Raw genomic sequence first — 25,492 nt, forward strand, 5'->3', positions numbered from 1 at the left:
GAGAGTACCTACTTGAATAGAGCATATGTTGATTAACAATACCGGATTTGCCTTACTTCTAACTGAGTTAGGGCATGTGTAAGGCCCCTGTCTGGCCCCGCTATGTGTGGTCACCAGTCTGCAATACTGGACCCAAACTTGAAATCTTGCTTGCTTCCAAACACACCAGGTCTGGACAGTATATCTAGATCTGGCCTTTCAAACACACTCCCACAAATTTCCTGTTTGACTGCACTTGAGATGGTAGGAAACCATGGTCCAGCTGCCCAGACTTCCAGGAGCCTTCCAAATTTCCCCTGTAGCTTATGCATGCTCTCATGATCTCTCTACAGCTCCACCTATATGGACATGCTAGATCTTTCATGTCCAATATCATAGAACCATAGAACTGGAAGACACCTCAGAAGGTCATCAAGTCCAGCCCCCTGCTCTAGGCAGGACCAATCCCAATATGCTCACCACTAGCCACATGTGGCTATTTGGCCAGTTGAGTGTGGCTAGTTCACTGGAGCGGCTACTGCTTCAGAACTGGATGGACTCCACAGTGCTAGATTATACTTTAATTCTTCTAGCACTGCATGACAGATCTAGGAAGGAACACAAAGATTATACAGAAGAACTGCTTAACCACTCCCACACATTATTGTGAAACAGTACAAGAATTATAAAGAGCTATGCAAAACAACAGACCCTTGTATGCTCTCCTCTATGAGTCTGTACTAGCCCTATCCTTGCATCAGGTGGGTAAGTCTTTCCTTGCCCTCTTCCCTTTGATACTGTCTGCTTTCTGGCAATGTTTGGTTTGTCTCCTCTGGCTGGCTGGAAAGCCCTCATTGGGTAATTGAAGCCCCAGTCCTCTGGATATAAACCGGGAGAACCAGCTTCCATTGCCTTAGTCTCTAGATTTAGTAATTCCATGGTTCTCTGAGAGCAGAGGCACCTTTGCTGTTTTTCCATTCAGGGTCAGACACCTAGGCACAAATCCCATTTCAACAAGATGATGATACAATACAACTTGATGGTAACAGTATAGTGTGAAAGACACTATCAAAGCAATAGTCAAAATTGAGGCTTGAAACATGATTTTCATAAAATGAGACTAGACACACAGATAAAACACCAAAATTGTTACATCATGTTACTTCAAAAGCACCAGAATTCATATTTGTGTAATGAACCATCCTTTATTTTTAAACTATATTTTTCTAGTGCCACTGATCCACTGAACACAGTGCAGGTTTTGCCATTGATTGCGATAGGGCAAAGATGTCACCCAGGTTTTCACTGCATACACGATGTTATGCAAATTGTATTGGAGTGCACTTCAGGCCAATTCGAGTCCAACCCAAATGGAAATTGTGGTGTAGCTCAGCATATGGCATTTTAAGGGTTATATTAATATTTCTATAGCAAGTGATGAGGCAAGAGGCTCTTCCTTAATTTTTCTACTTCAATCGCTTTTTAATCCTTTTTTCCACTTCAGTGAAGAAGTCATTATCAAGACCTAGTTTCTAATTATATTACTGATCCTATTTCCTTATAGATGTGCTGTGGTTTTAAAACAAAAATAAATGGAAGAGATTTGAAATTATAAGGTTTAATACAATTATCAGGGGCAAAACACATTGATTTCTAAGTGTAAACATTCTTTGCTGTGGGACCTAGAAAAGTGATAGTTTAGATTGAACAGCTAGATAGTCTCATCTCTTATGCTTCCTCTTATTTTCCTAGTGATCATTATGTAATAGAGGTCAAGCTTCCAGCAAAGATGTTTGAGCTGCTGCCACAAGAGATCAAAGAAGGAAAGCAGCTGCGTGTGTACCCAGTCCTCTTTAATGTTGGAATCAATGAACAGCAAACACTTGCAGAGAGGTAAGGCAGCACCTTTAGAGAGATACATGTTTCAATTTCTGCTTCTGATGTTTGTGATACTCCAGATGGTCTTTCACAGGATTACATGGAATCTTGCTTATTACTTGCCCTGTGCCAGCTCAGATTCTTCTGGTACATATTAGAAATATAAATCAGATTAAGGGAGATAATCCGATGGTATGAACTAAAACAAACAGTGCAAAAAGTCAGGAAAAGATATATGATAAAATATTCATCTATTTCCTACAGTTAAAACCTGATTTGTCCTTGAATATACACACTTATCTCTAGTTCACACTGACAGAAGTGATGTATTCTCAAAGAGCAGATTTTCGCTCTTTTAAACATCTCTTGGAAAATCCTAAAACCACTTAATTTGTTATCACAGCATGTGAAGTTGAAATGTTGAGCAGGTAACAGGCACTGAGGGATACATATTTTCCTCGTGCTTAAAAAAATGGATAATATGGGGCACATGAGTAGAGAGAATAGGTAATAAATTGGTTATGTCCCAGTTGCAGGAATGGTGATGTTATATTATCCTAAACTTTCAATATATAAATATGGCAGCCTACAGCCTCTATATATCAAGCTATTCAGAATATAGTGCAGTTCCTATTAAAGATTCATCAAACTATTTACCTGCTTCCTAGGTGAAGAACGGCTCTCGGTAATGTTAAATAATATACATGACGACAAGGAAGCGCCTCCAGAGTTACATGTTGCTAATATTTTTGGTGCACTGTACAGTTAGAGAAAACACATTCTTATTTATTATTTGTATTATTATGTATAGAACTCTAGTCGTGGAACAGAGCCCCAGTGTGCTGTACCAACACAAAACAAGAGATGGACTATACTCCAAAGAGTTTACAGTCCAGGGTTATGACTGAACTTGGAGCTGAAGGTGTGTTTTAGCTCTAGGAGACATATCCATGCTAGCATTGATTGAGATACCATGCTAAAAATAAAGTACTTCAGCAGCAGAAAAGGTTAGCTTCTCCAAGCCCAGCTGAGACAACAGCTTCTGCTCAAGTGGTAATTGAGACTTCCAGCTCTTCGTGAATACATAATCTAAGTTTAAGAAAAGAGATGGATGGATGGACACAGTAGTACAAGGATACAGGGCCTAATCTTTGTTGTAGGCATCGATGCATAGAAGAATTGTAGGGATTAGATGAAGAATAAGGAAGTAGCATTGTAGATGTTTTTGGGGGCAGCATGAGAGAGAGCTTGTTTTAGAAGGGACTTGCTTTAGAAGTTTGAACAAGTTGGTGATAGAGGCTGGCATGGACCAATCAGAAGCAGGAATTGACATCTCAGTAGTGAACTGGAGATAAGTAAGGTGGGACTAGGCTGTGAAAAGCCTTAAATCTGAAGATGAGTAGCTTATATTTGATGCAGTAAAGAAAGGGAAACCAGTGGAGAGAAGCAAAGAAAGATATCATCAAAATGACAGGCTCAGAAAATTATATTTGCAGCAGCATTGGGAATGAATATGAGCAGGGCAAGATTGTATTTGACAAGGCCAGAGACAAAAGGTATTGCAAACTGTGAGATGAGAGCGTAGAAGAGAGTTTTAGCTATGTAGATGGATAGAAAGGACTGGGATCTTAGAGATGTTAAGCAGAAAGAATGAGCAAGATTTAGATACAGCCTGGATGTGAGAATTTAGAGGAAGAGCTGAGTTGAAGATGATGCCTAAGTGACAGGGAATATGGTGCTGTTGTCCATAGTAATCAAAGTACTGCTCTTTTTCACACACACACACACACACACACACACACACACACACACACACACACACACACACACACACACACACACACACACACACACACAAATTCATGTCTGGCAAGCAGATCAAATTGGATTAATCTATGGAGAAATAACTATGCTGCCATTTTAGGTATAAACATAAAACTTTAAGTTAATAATAATATCCCACTTCACTGGACTCCCCTGATTTTTAAAGATTCTCATTTGTATTAGAGATTTGAAATTAAGACTGGGAACACTTAATGTGTTTTGTAGTATTAAGATTATCTAAAAGAATTGGAGAGAGATGATAATATGAAACAATAACAATAAAATCATCTTTTATTAATGTTCTAATAAATGTTATTTCAGTAGAACAGAAGATCTCCAGTGTCAGTGAGCCTCAGCTAGAAATATATTCAATTTAAGAGTAACTCTGACACACTAGGGAAGTGATAGGCAAGCTGCAACAGAAGAGCAGATATAGTTAATGTTTATTTGGATTGCATTGTAAGAAGTCATGCATATGACATACAGAAATCATGACAGGGTCTTAAAGTACAGCATTACAATCTAGGAATTGTTTACATAGATCTTTAACCCTCTCTGTATCACACAACTTAAGAATTTAGATCCAAATTCTGCATGCACATTTACACAACTTCCATAGTACAGTTCAGCTGGGACAGATGTGGACAGTGCAAAGATGCAGAGGAAGGGTGGTGGCATGGTATTTTATCAAAAACAATGTAGCCAGGCTAGCCAAACGACCCATGAAAGATTATCCACTTTCTCTATTGCAACACTTACATATTGTGGTAATGGGCACAGTGGTGGCTTAAGCTACTGCAGCCATTGCATACAATAGTGGCTGTGGAACTATTGTTTGATGTTTTTTCCTTATCTGGGTGGTGACCTCAGGCTATCTGAACCGAAAGCTAGGGTAACTAGTCTGTTTGCTAGGAAATAAATCAGTGGGGGTAGAGAACCACTGGCTGAGAAATGATTGGTACACAGCAGAGTTTTTTCCTCTCCAAAAATCCTTTGCTTTTATTGAATACAAAGAACACATCAAAATTAGCAATAATCTGTTTACCCAAAATATAAGTCTGAAGTGGTGTTGAGTGACAGCAGCAGGTTTCTGCTGCCCAGCCTTCCTCTTAGTTGCTGTGAATCGTGGAATCCTAGAGCATTAGGATTGGGAGAGACCTCAGGAGCTCATTTACTTCAGCTCCCTGCTCGAAGCAGGACCAACATCAAATAAATCATCCCTGCCAGGGCATTGTCAAGATGGACTTCAAAATCTGCTAAGGATCAAGGTTTATGCCCGTGTTTTGCTCCTAGAAAATTCAAACTTTTCCAAAGTACGCACTCTAGCTAAGCTTCTTATAAGTAATTGAAAACAAAGCATCACTCCGAATAAGTAGTTATATAGGCTGACCATTTCTGTAGCAAAAGTAGGAATGTAAGCGACTAATCGACTAGTCAACTATCTGATAAGGAAAAGCTTATTGAATAATCGACTAGTCGCTTCCTCCCCACCCCCCGCTGCCTCTATCAGAAAGAGGCAGCGGGGGGGAGGGAGAGGATAAGGTGCTGGGGGGAGTTAGCTTAAAAGCCATTCCCCCCGGCTCCAGTTCCATGGAAGGGGGCAGGGGTGCAGCGGTGGCATTCCACCTTTGAAATGTACAAGAGTCCCTGCTGGGGCTCTGGTTGATATCAAAGTGGAAGTGCCGCATGGAGCTCAAGGCCAATGTGGGACTCAGAATCCTCCTCTGGCCCCAGTGTTTCAATCTTTGAAATGCACAAGAGCCCCCTGCTTTGGGTCTCTTGTACATTTCAAATTGGAAGTGCCACATGGAGCCTGGGACCAGCAGGGGACTCTAAGTCCCTCCTCTGGCCCCAGGCTAAATGCAGTGTTTTAGTCTTTGAAAGGAACAAATGTACATTTCAGAGCAGAAGCACCCTTATCAACTAATTGAATAGTCAATGGAAATTCCAACGACTATTTGATTAGTTGATTAATCTAATTTTAACATCCATAAGCAAAAAATAGAACTCATAATTTCTGCTTATCAGTAAAGCAATACTACCAAGAAACATATGGAGACAGGCACTCAGACTAATATCACATATCCTTATTGGTAACACTGTGGCTGTGCAGATTGGGTTTTTTTGTCTGCCTAAGGTAGGCCAAATTCTTTCTCCTTAGATGGTGTCCTCACTTCCAACCTATGGTGAACTGTGCATTATGTCAAGTTTGTGTCTCATAAAAGGATCTAGGTTGAACCTTGCTGGTCCAGCACCCTTGGGACCTGCCTGGCCCCAGACTAGGGGAGATGGCTCCACTTTTCCTCCTTGGCTGCCCCACTGCTGCCTGGAGCTCTGCCCATGGTGAATCAGGGTCTCTACTCTCTTCCCCCCGCTCTCCTGCCACCAGGGAGTCTGCTTTAGCCCTGCAGTTCTGCTGCCACCCAGGGGGCACTCTGTATTCCCCCCAGCAGCTTCCACTGCCCCCTGGGATTCCATGTTCCACCCTGTGGCCCTGCTGCCACCAGGGGCTCCATGCTCCAATGGGCAGTTCTGCTGCCAGCCAAGGCTCCACTCCCTTGACCCCCAAGTTTGGCAATGCTCCTAGCCTTATGGGGTCATCCTGATGATTCTGGACCAGGGATGGTGCCAGACCAAGGAAATCAGGATTACAGAGATTCAACCTGTTCTACAGTTATCATAGTAAAGCACCTTCCATAGATTATCACCATACAGTAAAGACCTTCTGATTTTCCTCTCTTATTCCTAGTGAATCGCTGGATTTTTTTCCCTTCCTTTTCTTCCACTTCTTCACCTCTCATGTGCCCCTCTCTCTCTCTCTCTTTCTCTCTCTCTTCTCCATATCCTTCTTCCAGCTCTTTTTGCCCTTCCTTTGTTCTTCTGTTGTCTTTTCCTTTTTGCTTCGGATTTTATGGAAAAGCTAGACTTGGAGATGTTACATGTCTCTCTGGAGGCAGTGACCTCAGAAACTATTCTCAGCTCTCCAAAAAGAGAGTTCTATAGTTTTGAACCTCCTGCAAGAACACTCTATTTTCACTGTCAGCAATTCACTCTAGAGGTGTGAAGAGTAGCATCTGTGAATCCTAACTGTCATGGAAAATCATAGTCTTAGAAAGAATTCTCTTCAATGCATCTATACTACTGCCTGTTATTGACACACTGAGATTGATCCACTGGCAGTTGATTTAGCAGATCTCATGAAGAGGTGCCAAATGGACCACAGATTGACATTCCTTACTCTTCTCATCCGTGTTAGAGTAACAGGGTTGTCAGTAAAGCAATGTGAGAGTTTCTCCCATTGCCCCCTTGAGGTATAAACCCTGTAGTAACTCAACTTAAGATATGTTGACTCCAGCTACATTACTCAGCTGAAGTTTCGTATTTTGTCAGCTTTCTGCTGTTGTGTAGTTGTAGCCTTAAGCAGCTTAGGCCAATGCCATGAGAGCCTTAGATATGAGAACAGATATCCTGAAGTTGACTGGGTGTCCTGTGAGGAGTCAGACTATTGAACTTTTGGGTGAAAAAATAGGCAATAGCATAGTGGAACAACTGAAGCCTTTTTCAAGTGTGTCTTTTAGCTTCACTTAAATGCAGCCACCGTTATCTAGACTGAAGGCCACAAAGTTGTGAGTCACAGTTCTAGGCCACTATCTAACAGCAAAGGACATCATTTAGCTAGCTGATGATGCAAGAAAGAATGCCTGAAATCTTAGTCCAGCTGATGAGGAACAAAGAGAGGAGTCCATAAGGATCCAAGGATATGAACCTTGATTATTTGCTGCAGACAGTAAGTAGATTGTGCAGCAAGAGTGGTGGTGAAGTGTTCAAAATATTTTCCTGCTGACATTACCTTTTTCTTGTCTGAGTTGTTTTCAGCTGCTGAGTTCAGCTAGACATTGGTATAGTTGAGCAAAAGCATTATTTGCATCACAAGTAAATGGGATGTAAAAGCTGGTGATGTTTGTAGAAAGGCAGATTGGCATTTACTTCCACAGCAACTCCTTGCATTTACTCTGCCTGTCTACAGGAAAGTTGGATTTGGAACTTAATAGTCATGAGATGCAAGTAAGCAGGGTTTTTTGTCTATTAGTTTGTTCATTTGTTTGAAAGATGTTTAGGAGTGGTTTAAACTAGTGTTTTTAATGGTGTCATATATTTTAGATTTGTGTTGTATCTGTTTTAAACAAATATTAGGAAAAAACAGTTCTATTTGCATAAGGAAGCCATAGCGAAGACTTAGTTAAGTATGTGTGTTGCATCTTGGTTTCAGGTAAGTCAGTAGAGTGGGGATGTATTTGTTTATAGAATTTATTTTTTTTTATTTCCAACATTGCTCTGTGCTTTTCTTTTTCTTAAGGTTTGGAGACACCACGTTGCAAGAAAGGGTTAACCAGGAAAATTTTGAACTTCTTAAAGAATATTACAAGTTGTTTAGTGAAAAAATGCCTCCTGATTGTAAGTATAAAATTAATAATACAACATTCAAATGGATTTTAACACAAGTTATAGGTGATAGACCACAGCAAATTGTAATGCTGAAACTTTAAAAGTGTTATTGTGCAGTTGCTTTATGTTTAAATGTCAATCTTGCAACGTATTCCAAGTAGGTGAACCCCATGTCTGTATGGTATACCACTGGGGACCAGCTGCATAGCACAAGTTGCAGGATCCCAGGCCAAAGCAGAATGGTGAAACAGTAGCAATGTAGTAAATTACTGTATCATGTTTTGTATATTTTATTAATATAAGTAGAGGTAACTACTAGGGATGTAAGTGACTAGTGGACTAGTTGACTATCCGGTAAGCATAATCAGAGTCCCTCAACTAGTCACTTCCTCTCCCCCCTTTCCTGCCTCCATTAGAAGCAATGGGAGGGAATGGGACCTAGCTTAAAAGCCAGTCCCCCCCAAGCACAGTCTCCGCAGAGGGCAGAGGAGGCAGGGGCACTAGCCGGGAATCAGCTGATTCTCAGCTTGCACCCAGTCGAGACACTGCCTGCTGGCTCTTAATACATTTTAAAATCAGAAGTGCAGCAGGTGAGGGGAAAGGGAGAAACCAGTACAAGCCACGACAGCTGATTCCCAGCTCACGCCAGGTCTCCCCTGCTGCACACCAGCTTTTTAAATGCAGCAGAGAGAAGGGGGTTAAGAAGTGGGTTGTACCCATGAAAGCTCATGAGATACCATCTACATTTTTTGTTAGTCTCCAAGGTGCTGCAAGACTATTTGTTTTGTTTTTTTTAATTTTTACTAGAATTAGTGGCATTCGGGTTAGTCTTTTTTTCACCTTGACAGCTAATCAGATTTTTTCTTTTGCTGCTCCTCTCTAACTTTGATGTTTGCAATTGCCATCTCTTTAATCTGCAAATGAATAATTTTAAGTACTATGCAAGACAGCCTTTCTTGTCTGAAGTTGCCAGAATTGTTGCATTAGCTAGAGAGTAGACTCTTGCTAATGAATTTACTCTCTATTTGCCTGCAGCAATAATCTAAATAGGTGACAGGCTGAGAAACTCAGCTTTTCAAATGGCTGCATGAAATGACTTTATCTCTGACACCGTAACTCCTTATTTTTATAAAGAGATAGAAAATCTTCATTTTTTCACTGTGTTCTTGTCTTACACTTACAACTCACTGTTAGATTAATGTTTTAGAATGTTTTTCCTTCCACAGTTTGTAAAATCTTTCTATTTTTCATCATACATTACTTATTAAAGATTGGATCTCTTACAGTATTATTCTGGGTTGCTCTGTTATGTGCATTAATGTGCAGTGTGCATCTCAAAGCCACCATTACTTACTCCTCTCTTCCATGCATATGGTATCACTGACAACAACCTTTTCTCCTTTACCCATATCAACAATCCTCCCTCCTCCCCCCAAATCTGCCTCTACTCTGTACACTTTTTATAAAATCCAGAATTGGCCTTCTACTATCTCTTGTGGCTTGAAAAAAGACCTGAACTGGATGGCCCATTATAAAATCCCTTTTTCTTTCATTCAACACCCATCTGACATCAAAAGCTATGTATGGGGAACTTCCAGCCCACTCAGTTAGCCTCATTAGCACAGGCATTACAATTGACAGGTACTTCCCCCCCCCTCTCTTTTTTTTTTTTTTTTTTTACTGTCATGCGTTTATTCTGATGATAAAATGTAACTGTTCTCCCACGTGTCTTCCTCCTTTCACCTCATTTTTACTGTTGCTGCTGTCTTCTCAGTGTCCTTGATCTTATTGCAGTCATTGACAACCATCTTTCTGGACCACCTCTGTGTAAGAATGTTTCCCTTCAAGAACTGGGCTTATCTAGCCTCACTGCACATTTTTCATCACATCACATTTCTCTTACTGCAGCTTCTCTATTTCTGATAGAGATGTGCAATTCTTGGTCTTTCTTTACATTCTTTCCTCTGTTTATTTTCTCTTCATCTTTTAATTGCATATACCAAATGCTGATACTCAGCTAGAGAGGAGAAAGAGATACAGACACCATTCAACAGCTTTTAATAACTCATCTCCATCTACCCTTTCTCTGCTCTCTTGACATGAGATTTCTCTACACAGGGAAGTTTAATGTGCACTAAGGTAGAATGTGTATTTACAGCGCATTATCTACACTGCAATTACTCCCTGTATGAACATTCTTACTGCACAGCTGGGGCACATCTACACAGCAAGGCAAAAGCCCTATTAAGATATCCAACTTCAGCTGTATCAGTTGCATAACTGAAGTCACAATAGCTTAATTCGGCTTTTGGTGCTGTCTACACTGCAAGAAGTCGAAAGAAGAACACTCTTCCTTCAATTTCCCTTATTCCTTGTAAAATGAGGGTTACAGGAGTCAGAGTAAAAAGTCCTCCAGATCAACATTATTTTAAAATAATGACTTGCTGTGTAGACACGCATTTTGGTATTTCAAAATAATGTTAGTTATTCTTAAAGAACACTGCTGTGTAGACATACATTTGGAGAGCTTTAAGTACATTTTAAGGTGTAAGTGTTCAGCTACATTCCAGGACTTCTGCTGCTCTGTGAGTTACAGCACAGCAAACTGGTACACTGTAGATTCATATCCTGGATTACTGAGATGCAGCTCGCTGTGAAGATAAGCCCCAAGTAAAGTTTCAGCTTCGTTTCAACTGTCTTCAGTTAAATGCCTTACAGACAGAAATTCCTTTCTTGACTAATGGTGCTTACCAAGCAGAACCACCTCTTGCCTACTGACCATTATCAATTCTTCCACATCCTGATCTGCCCATCGGCACCTCTGCAAAATTGCTCAACTATACCACTGATTTAAGTCCCAGTTTGTTATACCACTAATTCCCCTCTTGTCTTTACTGTTGGATTTCCCTGTGGCCTCCTCAAATCCTAGCTCTTCAGGCTCCACCATTTTAAACATGCTGTACAAAGAGCCTCATTGCACTGACATTACATGACCAGCCCTGCTCTCTGAAGAGAGAGCAGTGTTGTGATAGGATCCGAATGCTGAAACTCACATGCTGCTAATCATCCTGGGTCTGAGTTGTAACTGGTCATTGTTACTACCACTCACGCACTGATGCATGGTCTCCATGGACTCTGACCCCTTTTTCACTGAAACAGGGTTCTGGCAAAGAGAGAGCCTATTCAAAGGCAAAGACCCTACTCATAGGAACCCATTGTTCAAGTATGTGAGAGCCATTCTCTACTGATGGTCCCTTAATTTTCCAGGCTTAGTTTTCTTCCAATGTGCGAAGTTCCCACTACAAAGTGGATAGTTCTATTTAAGAACATTGTAACTGTCTTTATGAAGACAGATGGTATTCATTACTGGACATTGTCATTTCTATGACGCTGACTATCCTCTCACTTCTGGATTCTTTTCAGATTTGTTTTGAGAGAAAAAATAAAGGTTTCTGTGCAGCTGCTGTAGCACACCTTATTTGTCTCTCTCTCTTGTCCACACTCTCTGCTCAACTGGCCGCCTCCTACTTTTTCATCACCTCTGGTTGGCAAACTTCCTCCTCTGTAGTTCTGGAGCAGCCATTCTGCACATCCTTGCTTTATTGACCTTTCACCTTTTTTTCAAACCACCGATGGAAACAGTTTTCACTTGCCCACTCACCTTCATTTCTCATTCCCTTTGACTCTCTACTCCTATTAAACTATATAGACTAGTGAAGTGTTTGGAGATAGTTTCCTACTAAAAATGCATACAAATGAAGTTATGTATCTCCACTGTTTCATCCAATATAGACTACCACTTGTACAATATCAACGAGCAGAACATATTAAGGATATGAAACTGTAACGTGCTTATTGAAAAATAAATTGAACACCACATACACAAAGGTAACAGTATGTGGTAAGAATTATTTTTAGGACTCCTGCCAAGAAGCTACTATTATAAATGCCAATTAACACACATCTCTGTTGGAATTTGCCATTTTCATCTTTGGGCAACAATCCAACCACGCTCATATCAGAAAAGAGAGCTGCATGCAAAGTGTTCTGGAGTCCCATGGTGCCATACCATAGGACCCCTTTGATAGGATACAGTAATTCTAGGACATATTTATTCATAATCTACAAATATAATTTGATATCTTAATACTGTTATGATTTAAAGATTTGAACAGTCTTTCACACACAATCAAGATATGAGTTGTTTTAGCAACACATTTTATTTAAAAATATTTCTGTACCCATGGTAAAATGCATGTCTGCCCAAAATTAAGGATCTTCTGTGATGTCTTGGAGTAAAGAGCATATTATGATGCGCGTACATATTTTTTTAATAATACAAAACAGATTCCAAATATTTAGAAACTCTTTTCTGTATATTCACTTCATGTATGCTGTGTGTGGTTAAAAAAGTAGACACAGTATGCAGGTAAAATAATATATAGGCAAATTTTAAATAAGATAATTGTTTTATTTTTAATAATATAATTATAAAACCAGTTTTTAACGTGCCCTTTATTATTGCTTTTATGGTTTTTTACAATGCAGTACTGCATGTGGGTTGGGAAATTCAGAGAGTTTTTAGCATACTCCTTTTTATGTATTTTTAAAATAACTTCTCAGCTTCTTTCACTTATAATATATAGTTAGCACCTTTATTAGAAATGAAAGATAAATCTGCAGATCAAGCATGCATCATTCTATTTGTGATCAAGTCAGGGAAATGGCTATCTAATTTGCATTACAATGTGCTTGTTAGTTTTCACTGTCTTATTTGGAAATAAATTTTGGATCTTTCTATTTCTAATGAATCTGGTTTAATCATTGGAAGATACCTCTGCCTGGTTTATTGTAGGCGAAATTACTCAATTTGCCAACTTGAAGGAAAGAAAGGCACCTGTTTAGTGATGCATTTCATAAAATTTCCTTTGGATATACGATACTACTTTTTTTAAATGTTAACAATTGATACATTAATTTTATCTCACAGCTGTAAAAAAAAACAGAAAAATTGACTGGATTTATCTCTAATATTTTTCAGTATTGGTTTGGAAACAGCTAATATGAAAAAGGTAATGTGCTTTGTCTGTGCCTATGAAGCACTTAGAATCAAGTACAGAATCTTGAATTGCTTAGTCACTTATATTTCTCAGAATATGGCCTGTAGAAAGCAAAGCCCTCTGTTTACAGAGGAAATATATTTTTTCTTATTCTTTAAACAGTTAGCTTCTGCGGTCTCTCAAAATAATCATGAATCCAAAATGAGACTCTAAATGTTGGAGCTTTTCTTTAGTGAGGAAATCTTTTAAGTCCCCATAAACATTATCACTGACTCTTTCTTTCTTTTCAGGCCTACCACATATTCAAGAACAGAATGACCTAAAAGGATTACTAGAAAATCTTCATCAAAATATCCACGCCAAAAAAAGAAAGAATGTTGAAATTATGTGGGTGGCTGCAACGGTAAGCTGCTTTGTTCCAAATACTTTCATATGTGGTGTACTGATTGTCCATATACCTGTTGATATCAGGGCTGTAAGGAGATTTTTAAGGAGGCACTCCAAAAATTTCTGTAGATTTTCTGTCATTTTCAATTGCTGAGTTGTTATAAGAAAGTGACCCTCTCATGGATCTCTCATGCTTCCCAATACTTGAATCCTCTGCTTTTTGATTTTTTAAATATTTTTCATTATGTAGCTCATCACAGATACATGGCACAGAGAACTTCTGGAGGAAGAGTGAGGTCACAAAGGACTAGAGGTGGACAATCAGTACCTGTCTTTAAAAAGGAGAAAAATTGGACCCAGGACATTACAGATAGCTGGAAAGATACTGGAAGAAATTATTAATCAGTTTGTAAATATCTCATTAGGTTATATAGAACAGTCAGCATGTATTTGTCAAACACACATCATGCCAAATCTAATTTCCTTCTGTGACAGGAATTACTGGTCTGTTGGATAGTAGGGAAGCAGTAGACTTGACAGTCTTGCATGAGCAAACTAGGGAAATGTAGTCTAGATAAAATTAGTAGAAAGAGGGTAGAAAAAATGGGTAGAAAGCTCTTACTCAAAAAATAGTTATCAAAGATTCATTATCAAACTGGGAGGCCACATTCAGGGTATGTCTACGCTACCGAGTTTTTTTTCGGAAAAACAGTTGTTTTTCCGGAGAAAACCCTTCAGTTAACATCCACACTGCAATTGTGTTCTTTTGAAAGAAAATCGAAAGAACAAAGGGTTTTTTCTGGCATTGGTAATCCTCTTTCTATGAGGAAGAAGCCTTTTTCCAAAAGAGCTCTTTCAGAAAAAGGCATATGTAGATGGGGAAGAGGGAGTTCTTACAGAAGAGGGAAGAGGAAAAAGCATAGGTGCCGTGGTGTCCATAGTAATCACAGTTTAAATGTGAGATCATGTCAATTCAGTGTGGATGCTATCTTTTGAAAAAGCAGATCACTTTTTTGAGGCACTTTGGCAATGTGTACGTGCTCTTCCAGAAGAAGTTTTTACGGAAGATCTCTTCCGGAAAAGCTTCTTCCAAAAGAAGCCTGCAGTCTAGATGTAGCCTCAGTGAGGGTCACATAGGCATCTGCCCTGTATCCAGGACGATTCAATATTTCCAATAACTTGAAATTTGGAATGGTGAGTATGCTCATACAATTTGCAGATGACCTCATATTGGCAGGGGTTGCAAGCTCTTTGGAGAACAAGATTAGCATTCACAATTACCTTGACAAGTTACAGAATTGTCTGAAATCAACAAGATTAAAATTCAGTAAAGATGAGTATAAAGTATTATATTTGGGAAGAAAAAATCCAATTTCTGCCTTGTAGTAGGAGGTTTACCTACACCAGAAAAAACCCTCTGTTCTGCTGTGTTACTGCGCAAAAGCACATTTGAGGTGTAGACGCTCCACAGGCTTTTGCGCAAAAACATTGCAGTGTAGACGTAGCCTATATTACAGTATTAGGACCTTGGTTACTGATATATGCCCATAAGGATGTTAAAACATTTAAGATACTCCCTTCAGTATCCAAAAGACAGGACTATGCAGCATGAATGACAGTTCTGAGGTTTCTCTTTGAAGTCTGGAGTTAAAATCTCTTTGAAACAATATGCGTGTTTTAAGGTCATTGAGAGAATGGTCAGTCTGGTTAAAATGGCAAGCAACAGTTTTCTCTATGTGAAAGTGCCTGATGTCTGTTTTATGTGCATTGATTCTTTGACGAAGTGTCTGATAAGTTTGTCCAATATACATAGCTTCAAAGAGATTTTAACTCCAGACTTCAAAGAGAAGCCTCAGATCTGTCATTCATGCTTAAATTTGACACTTTATGTATAGGCCTTAACAAAGATGCTAATTCTCTCACCCATTACAAAGATAGCTTCCCCACTTATCACCCCTAATATCATTACCTCACAGACACTAACCTTCCCCCCTCAACCCCCTCTGTTCTAAAATCTGATTTGTCAATTTTATGTGTTCACTTTTTTTTTTTTGATTGTATCCCTTTGGTATATATGGTTGAGCCAATTTTCTTCCACAAATTGATCTGAGGAAGTGGGTCTGGCCCACGAAAGCTCATCACCTAATATACCATTTTGTTAGTCTTTAAAGTGCTACATAGTCCTGTTGTTTGTTTCAGCTAGACCAGACTAACACGGCTGCATCTCTATCACTATCCTTCAGTATCCAGTTACTGTTTATATCAACAATGGGCAACCAAAGCTAATGAGTGACCCTCCCTCATCTCAGTGGACTGCAACATTGTTGTTATCAAGAAATCTCCTGGGATATGGTAGTACTGCTTACTGCACTTGTGTACTTGGAATTTGCGGAGGTGTGCCCATTGAAATGTAGCAGCACTTTGGATGCAGAGGGAGCATATACAGCTCTCACGGTCAGTGCTATGTGCAGTCAGCACACACTAGACTTCATAGAATCATAGAATAATAGGACTGGAAGGGACCTCAAGAGGTCATCGAGTCCAGCCCCCCGCCCTCAAGGCAGGACCAAGCTCCGTCTACACCATCCCTGACAGATGTCTATCTAACCTGTTCTTAAATATCTCCAGAGAGGGAGATTCCACCACCTCCCTTGGCAATTTATTCCAATATTTGACCACCCTGACAGTTAGGAATTTTTTCCTAATGTCCAATCTAAACCTCCCCTGCTGCACTTTAAGCCCATTACTCCTTGTCCTGTCCTCAGAAACCAAGAGGAACAAATTTTCTCCTTCCTCCTTGTGACACCCTTTTAGATATTTGAAAACTGCTATCATGTCCCCCCTTAATCTTCTTTTTTCTAAACTAAACAAGCCCAGTTCATGAAGCCTGGCTTAATAGGTCATCTTCTCTAAACCTTTAATCATTCTTGTCCCTCTTCTCTGTACCCTTTCCAATTTCTCCACATCTTTCTTGAAATGTGGCGCCCAGAACTGGACACAGTACTCCAGCTGAGGCCTAACTAGTGCAGAGTAGAGCGGCAGAATGACTTCACGAGTTTTGCTTACAACACACTTGTTGATACAACCTAGAATCATATTTGCTTTTTTTGCAACAGCATCACACTGTTGACTCATATTCAACTTGTGGTCCACTATGACCCCTAGATCCCTTTCTGCTATGCTCCTTCCTAGACAGTCGCTTCCCATCTTGTATGTATGGAACTGATTGTTCCTTCCTAAGTGGAGCACTTTGCATTTCTCTTTATTAAACCTCATCCTGTTTACCTCTGACCATTTCTCTAACTTGCTAAGGTCATTTTGAATTATGTCCCTATCCTCCAAAGAAGTCGCAACCCCACCCAGTTTGGTATCATCTGCAAACTTAATAAGCGTACTCTCTATCCCAATATCTACATCATTGATGAAGATATTGAACAGTACGGGTCCCAAAACAGATCCTTGAGGAACTCCACTTCATGTGCCCTTCCTTTTCATGCTTGTCACTCTAGCAGTACTGGTAGAAAAATAACCACATGGACAGAAACCAACAGAATCTGGCAACTCTATGTGTAAACAAAATGTCTCATAGGCCTATGCACAGGGTTTCCAGATTCTGCTGGTTTCTGTCTGCATAGAACCCAGAGGGATTGCACGTGGCCTGCAGGCTGGAGGTCACCCATCACTGGTTTATACAGTGAATCTTTATCTAATTTGAAATAAATTCATTATTGTGGCATACTGAACTTCGGTTATTCATATGTACCCTGCTTTTATTCTTAAGAGTACAACGAGCCTCAGGGCCTGTTGCAAAACATAATTACTTGGTTTAGCTCCAGTTGAATATTTCTGTACACAGTCTCTCTTGTTCATAGTTTTAAATATGAAGGTACTTTAATTTGTAAATGAATATCTAGCTGCTACTGAGATAGGCACTCTACAAATCACCTTTAAGTAAATTACACATATTTCATTTTTGTAGCTACTGTCACCATGACAGTTATGCATTCCAACTACAGTGATTAAAGCACCGATCAACTAGATATTGTATTTGAAGAAATACAAACTAAGGAAATAAAAAACAAAAAAGGTAAATTGAACAAAGGAAATCCTCCGAGAAAAATAAATTAATAAATAAAACACCTATTTTTTTTGAAGAGCTCTTACAGTAGGAACATGAAATTTGGAAGGGGATTTATCCAGAGGTCCCACTGGTGTCCTTTGCTGGCTGTGTGAAAATCTATTCAGATTTGAATGAGTTACAAGCTATCCAAGGCCACTATTTTCAATCCATGCTATGCTCCACAGAGCTTGAGACAAGGTTGGTGCTTAAAAAAAATACCTTCTGTCTGCACTGAGCCTCCTCACAGATTTCCTTAGCACTAAATATGCTCCCCAGAATCTCCTCCATCTCATGCTATAATAACCAAATACTGGTGTGATGTCTCCACCCTCTCTGTCCAAACTGTTTCCTCTCTATTCTGGCTGGTGCCAGGTCTATTATTCCTCTATTGGTAGAGCCTGCAGAGGGAAGAGAAGGCACTGATTCTGCTCCATCACTTCTGTGGCTGGACTACAGGGCTACTACATAGTAAACTCCTGAATAACAATCTGCATACAAGAGAGAGGTGTCTCCTGAAGCAGGGGGTCTCTGAAACATTTCCTTAAAAAATAAAGACTAAAGGTCCCTGATGTTCTCTCTGCCTTCCATTGACTATTGGGGAGCGGTGGAGACAGAGTCTGTATCAAGAGGTCCCATCTTTCCCAAATGATAGCTTACTTTTGTAACTGTCAGTCAGCTATGTAGATGGGGGGTTCTACCTCTCCAACTCTCTCATATTTAGAGACTGCCATGTATGACTGTCAGTCAAGAACATCAACCTGAACACCAGTATCGTTTCCTGCTAACACAACACATCAGAGGGAGGGAGCATGGTTGGGTAGCCATGGAACATAGCTCGCGGTCGCTGTCAGAGGGTCCTCTTGCAACCCCAGTATCTGAATAAATCCAGTGAGCCTGTGGAACACATGACCTCACCCTGTATAGATTTTTGATATTAGGATGTTTAGTATTGGTATCCAAAGGGGTGTAATTTATAACTTGCTTGGTAGTCTAAAGGTTGGAACCAAATTCTCTGCCAGTGTAAACAGGCACAACACCATGGATTTCAGTGGAGTTATGGAAGTTCCTACTAGCAGAAAAATTCCCTTATATGTTGTAGTATAAAGGCAACCCTTTTTCTTTCTCTGCATTTTCAAATACACAAAACTATACAGGGCAAAGGGTTTTACCTTTTTTTAAACAGTGGAAACAATCAGATTTCAGTGGCACATCACAGACTGTTTTAGCAGTAAAGTTTTTACAGTTTTATATATTGCTCATGCTTTTTGTAATAGGGTAATAAATGTAACAACATTTATTACAATGTAAATTCATTGTGTGTAAAAAGGTAAGTCTTTTTCTGATAGGAATTCTGCAATTATCATACAACATTACTCTCAAAAGAAGTAAAAAGATAAATCAGCATGGGACTCTAAAATAATCAACAAAGAACAGAATAGGGTTTATTTTCAATTCACATCTCCAGAGAATTCTTTTGTCATCCATTCAGTGAATCTTTAAAATACTTCAGGAGGGAAAAAAAGCATTTTTCTACTTTACAACCCCTTCAAAGTTTGCCCTTATACTACCCTATTTTTCAGTTAACCCCCTGCAATTGTCAAGTCTGGAGCTCTTGATGTTGATACCGTAATATGTTAGCATATTTATATTGTGAAATCACAATTTCCTGCTGTAAAGGATTAATTAGATTATTGTAATAAATATATTATTGCTCATTATAATGGGACTACATTTAATGTACATTTAAAGTCTACATTTGCTATGTGTTACCATAGACATTTCTTTTCTAAATATTGGAGACCGGAGGAAAACGGGTCATCTTTGATTCCATTGAAAGGCAAATGTTAGCAGATGCTGACAACGTAAAGGTAACCACTATGGGTACATCTACACAGCAACATTATTTCAAAATAACTAGCATTATTTCGAAATAACTTAGTCTGCATCTACACAGCAGGCAGTTATTTCAAAATACAATGGAATCCGGATTAACCGACACCCGGTAATCTGACACTCCGCTTTATCAGACCCTGCAGCTCCCGGGGACTTTGTCGGATACAGCGCGGGCCGAGAGAATGGCCCCGCTTGCTGCCCCGTCACTCTCTAGGAGAAGCTGCTGCTGCTGCCAGGACGCTTCCAGGCAGGAGCGGCAGCAGCAGCAGCTTCTCCTAGAGAGCAAGGGAACAGCTGATGCTGTTCTGCAGGGACTTCGTCCCCGGCAGGAGCGGCATCAGCTGTTCCATTGCGCTCTACAGTAGAGTCTGTATCATCCGACATATTCGGTAATCCGACCATGTGTCAGTCCCATTTAGGTCAGATGATAGGGACTCTACTGTAATGTCGAAATGCTGTCAAGCTGGAGGACTTCTTACTCTCGAGCCTGTAACTCCTATTGTACAAGGAGTAATAGAGCAGTAGCCATGTTAGTCTGATTTTGGTAAAATAAAAGGAAAAAATATGTAGCACTTTAAAGACTAACAAGATAGTTTATTAGGTGATGAGCTTTTGTGGGCCAGACCCACTTCTCTTTCAGAATATGACTTGAAGAACTGGCATGACCAAACATAACAAAGGAATACAATGAAGAAAGTGAACACATTATAAACTAACATCAGATTTTAGAACAGAAGGTGGTATGAGAGAGAGAGAGGGAAGGAGGAAATAGCTTATTGTAAATCAATGAATGGCTAATCTGGAGTTACTAGGACTATCAGTAGGTTTTTGTAATGTGTAAGGTAATTAGCATCTTTATTAAGGCCCATTTGTAATGTGTTGCATTTAAGCATGAATGAAAGTTCTGAAGTTTCTCTCTGTAATCTGGTGTTAAAGTCTGGCAACCAAACACAATGCCAACTCTGCCCACATATCTATACTAGTGAATTCATCACTGGAGCCAATAACATAAGCTACCAAATCAAAAGGTCATTTGACTGCACAGCTGGTAATTTGATCTATGCCATCAAATGCCAGCAATGCCCCACTGGTATATATTTTAGACAAACTGGACAGTCTCTGCAGGAAAGAATCAATGGATACAAATCAGATATATGTAAAGGAAACATACAGAAATCTATTGGGGAACACTTTAATTTTCCTAATCACTGTTTAAAAGATCTTCAAGTGGCTGTCTTGTCACAAACCAATTCTACTAGCCAGATACACAGAGAATCATTGGAATTAGAGTTCATCCGCAAATTAAATTCTCATATTAATGGACTCAATCATGACGAAGGATGGTTGGGACACTATCTACCTAACAGTCAATGAAGGTACAAACTGCTCTTTGTGTAGATTCCTATGTCAGGAAGGATACTATCAATTGACTTTGATTCTTATCTGCTTCATTTTAACTACCTAAACTTCAGATTCTTTCTCATTCACTCTGCCCTCTGCTCCCTGTCACCCACCCCCTCCTTTTTTGTCTTCCCCTCTCCCAGCTTTTCCCCTGCCCCCTCACTTCTCTCCTGTTTATTTTGGAGAGAATTCCAGTCATCTGAAGAAGTGAGCTGTGTCCATGAAAGCTCATGATACCATCTACATGTTTTGTTAGTCTATAAAGTGCTACCAGACCGTTTGTTGTTTTTTTCTGTACAGACTAACTCAGCTACCCCCTGAAGCAGCCAAAAAAAAAAAAAAAGATGAAAATGGTTACCCAAAAAAAAGTAAGCCTTCCTGGGTGGGAATTCTCTAATAAAACATGAGTTACTTTGTGCTATCCTTTACAGTGTATGTGATGCTGAAAAGTAATAGTTTGGTTTGTCTGTTTTATAGATTTGCCGCAAGCTAAATGGAATCCGTTTTACCTGTTGCAAAAGTGCCAAAGACAGGACATCCATGTCAGTGACACTAGAACAGTGCTCAATCTTGAGAGATGAACATCAGCTACACAAGGACTTCTTTATCCGGGCACTGGACTGTATGAGAAGGTATGTTTTTGTTTTTTTATTGTGTTTTTGTTGCTGTTGGGTTTTGTTTCAAACACATGTATAGACTAAATTGCCTTAGTACTAGGTAGTATAGGTTGGACCTCCCTGGTCCAGCACCCTCAGGACCAGACTGGTCCCAAATGAGGGAGCTTGCTGGTCCAGGGGCTCTCTGGTCCAGCAACATCAGTGGTCCTATTGGACCAGAGAGTCCCAGACAAGAGAGGTTCAACCTGTAATAAATGTGTTGCAGGCTAAAACTTGCTTTATTGAGGAGTGAGGGCTGCAGTATTTTGACCTAGTTACTTAGCAGTTCATTTTTAATTTTTGTATAGGCTTCCATAAGAGACACAATTGTAGCAACATGCCCATACATCTAAGAAAGAAAAAAATACTCTATAAAAACTTTCCAAGATGTTTAATATCTTGTTGTTTCAATACAATTTATCTGGACCAAACATAACCTAAATCAGGATACGTATTTGTTATAATTGGTAGCTATCCAAGTTGAAAAGGATGGTCAAGCAAGTTTAGATTGATGTTTGTAATAGATTAAATTGTCATTTTTTTAGGAATTTAACATTGCATTAAGTATAGCTGTGCAAACATGAAGACAGTAATAATTAAGAATGTGTAATTAAAAGGTGTTAGAGTTTTTTTAATATTTGCATGTTGGTCTCAGGAAATAATTTCTAGTGAAAAAATTTAGATAAAATTAATCTGGTCCCTACACTGTGTTATCTATCACTCCTATAAGAACAGATATTTCATAGATAATTGTTTTAAGTAGGTCTAACAATTAATCTCAGTTAACTCACATGATTAACTAAAAATTGTATTCAAATAAACTTAATCAGTTTTAATCACACTGTCAAACAATAGAATACCAACTGAAATTAATGAAATATTTTGGGTGTTTTTATGCATTTTCAAATATATTTATTTCAGTGTACAATGCTTAGGTTATTGTTTTTATTATAAATATTTGCACTGTAAAAACAATAAATACAAGTTGTATTTTAACCCTGGGGGAATTCTGTAATTTTACTATGGCTCCAAATTACAACAATTGCAGCTTCCCCCAGGACTGAGTATTTTGCAGTTCATCTTATGCAACTACTATTGTGCAATCTCTTTATTGTGAAAAATGCAACTTAAAATATTTGTATTACATAATATGCACTCAAAACTAAAACAATGTAAAACTTTAGAGCCTACAAGTTCACTCAATCCTTTTTCAGCCAATCCTTCAGACAAACAAGTTTATTTACATTTGCAGGAGATAATGCTTCCTACTTCTTGTTTACAATGTCAACTGAAAGTGAACAAAGTTGTTCATGTGACACTGTTCTAGCTGGTGTTTCAAGATATTTGCCTGCCAGATGCACCAAAGGTTCATATGTCTTTTCATGCTTCAATCACTGTTCCAGAGAACATGTGTCCATGCTGATAATGGTTTATGCTCGATAATGATCCAAAGCAGCACGGACCAGTGCACGTTCATTTTCATCATCTGAGTCAGATGCCACCAGAAGGTTTGATTTTTCTTTTAAGGTGGTTGGGATTCTTTAGTTTCCAAATCAGAGTGTTGCTCTTTCAAGACTTCTGAAGGTATGCTCTGTGTCTCATCCCTCTCAGATTTTGGGATGGCACTTCAGATTCTTAATCTTGACTGAAGTAGTATGGCTATTTTTAGAAATCTCTCATTGGTACTTTCTTTGTGTTTTGTCAAGTCTGAGACTGTTTTAAAAAAAAAACGTGCTGGGTCATCATCCAAGACTGCTAAAATAAAATAAAAATATGGCAGAATACAGATAAAACAGAGCAGGAAACACACAATTCTCCCTGAAGGAGTTCAGCTACAGATTTAATTAATCAAGTACCAGTATAGAAGCATGTCCTCTGGAATTGTGGCCAAAACAAAAAGGGGCAATACAAGTGGTTAGCATATCTGGAACATAAAAATACCTTGCAATTCTGGCTATGAAACTGTCATATGAACACCTATTCTCACTTTTAGGTGACATTGTAAAAAAAGAATCAGGCAGCATTATTTCCCATAAATGCAAACAAAAGTGTTTGAGCGGCTGGCTGAAACAAGAAGTAGGACTGAGTGGACTGTAGATTCTAGTTTTACATTGTTTTTTAATGCAATTTTTTTACAAAAGTCTATAATTTCAAGGTCATCTTTCATGGTAAAGAGACTGCATTACAGTACTTATATTAGGTGAATTGAAAAATACTTTTACTTTTGGGAGGGTTACAGTGCAAATATTTTTAATCGTGTATGAATATAAAGTTAACATTGTACACTTTGTATTCTGGGTAGTAATTGAAATGAATATATTGGAAAATATAGAAAACATCCACAAAATTTAAATTGGCATCCTGTTATTAACAGTGTAAATAATCATGATTAATTTTTTAATTGCATAATAAATTGATTCATTTTTAATAGTTTGAGAGCCCAAATTTTTATGAATACAGTAGGACTTTTAAAATAAAAACATTTTGCATGTAGGATCCTTAATGAATATTTTACAAGAATACTTGCAAAACCATAAATTTCAGCACAGCCTCTTAAGATGTAATAAATTGTCCTCTACTACACTGTGCAACGTATTATTAGAATTTCTTCCTTAATTTGTTTAAATTGGATTTGTGCAACTCAAAACTAAGTTACACATTGTTTTAAAGTTTTAGTAACGATCCAAACAGATAATTTCATATCCTGCTGCAAGAAGTTGTTTTTATGGATTAATTTCAGAAGCAGTTAAATCTAAACTTATCCCTCTCCTTCAGTAGATAACTTGTTTCTTTTTAAATAACATATGTAATTGCTAGAAAGGATAATTCAGTGAAGCAGTCTGAGGATTGACATGTATTGCCAACTTCCAAGTTGCTTATTTACTGTGATGATATACTAAAGTACCATTTCATATATATCATTAGCACCCCTAAACCCTTTGACCACTACAGTTTTTTCAGTTAGTGACACTTGCATGCACTATCTTTCATACCTTCATGTTTTACCACTAATGAGCTATTCCTGAATTTTCTACATTGAACACTTGTCTGTTGGCATTTCAGTTCTGTTTTTCTTTCATAAGCAATCAATAAATGTGACTTTTAAAAACCTACCCTAAATAGTGGATATAAGTATCTCAACCATATAAAATAAATTATTATGAAGAGTAAGACTCATAGGATGAATGGAAAAATTCAGCCATTAGAAACTCTATAAATAGGATTTTGTATATTGTACAAACTAACTTGTCAGCACAAAAGTATTGTAGGTTTTTGCAGACTAAATGCTCCTTGCACTGGAACTAGTTGTGTCTAATGTCATTATAATTGATTTGGAGAATGAAATGAGTAATGCACCGATAAAATTTGCAGATGGTACTAAAATTGGAGATAGGTAGTAGCAGAAAATGCAAATAGACATGGAGAACATTTAGAGTATTGGGCAATTAATAAAATGTTAATTTAGTAAGAGACAAAATTAAAATGTAGGCCCCAACTCAGGAAAGCATTCCTATTTAGGAAGGGCACTTAAACACCTGCTAAACTTTAAACTCATATTTAAGTTCATTTTCTTAAGTGCTTTCATGGATCGGGACATTACAGAAGAACACTACTAAATGCTTTAAAAAATGAAGTATGTTGAACAGATGGCACAGTAATGCTGAAGATTATTTAGGATTCTAGTGTAATGGATTGGCTTAGTGAGTGTGCGCATGTTTTCCCCTAGGGATTGGCACCTGTGACCAGAATAGCCTACTGCTTATTGATAGCTAATGGAGTGATTCCTTAGGCCCAGGTGATAGGTTGAGTAGTTGCAACCTTTTGCTCCTAGTGCTGAAGGTTTGAGG

General features: G+C 38.7%; 1 protein-coding gene across 4 annotated transcripts in view; it reads left to right on the plus strand.

The window, feature by feature from the left end:
• INPP4B (inositol polyphosphate-4-phosphatase type II B) overlaps positions 1–25,492 on the plus strand; it is a 478,846-nt gene that overhangs the window by 416,085 nt on the left and 37,269 nt on the right. For all 4 annotated transcript variants that reach the window (XM_075929897.1, XM_075929896.1, XM_075929898.1 and 1 more), the window contains 4 exons: positions 1,732–1,872; positions 8,039–8,136; positions 13,478–13,590; positions 21,466–21,620. In XM_075929897.1, the coding sequence (XP_075786012.1) occupies positions 1,732–1,872; positions 8,039–8,136; positions 13,478–13,590; positions 21,466–21,620 (507 nt within the window). The remainder of the gene's footprint in view (positions 1–1,731; positions 1,873–8,038; positions 8,137–13,477; positions 13,591–21,465; positions 21,621–25,492) is intronic.

This window comes from Pelodiscus sinensis, chromosome 5 (assembly GCF_049634645.1).
Source record: "Pelodiscus sinensis isolate JC-2024 chromosome 5, ASM4963464v1, whole genome shotgun sequence".
Lineage (NCBI taxonomy): Eukaryota > Metazoa > Chordata > Testudines > Trionychidae > Pelodiscus > Pelodiscus sinensis.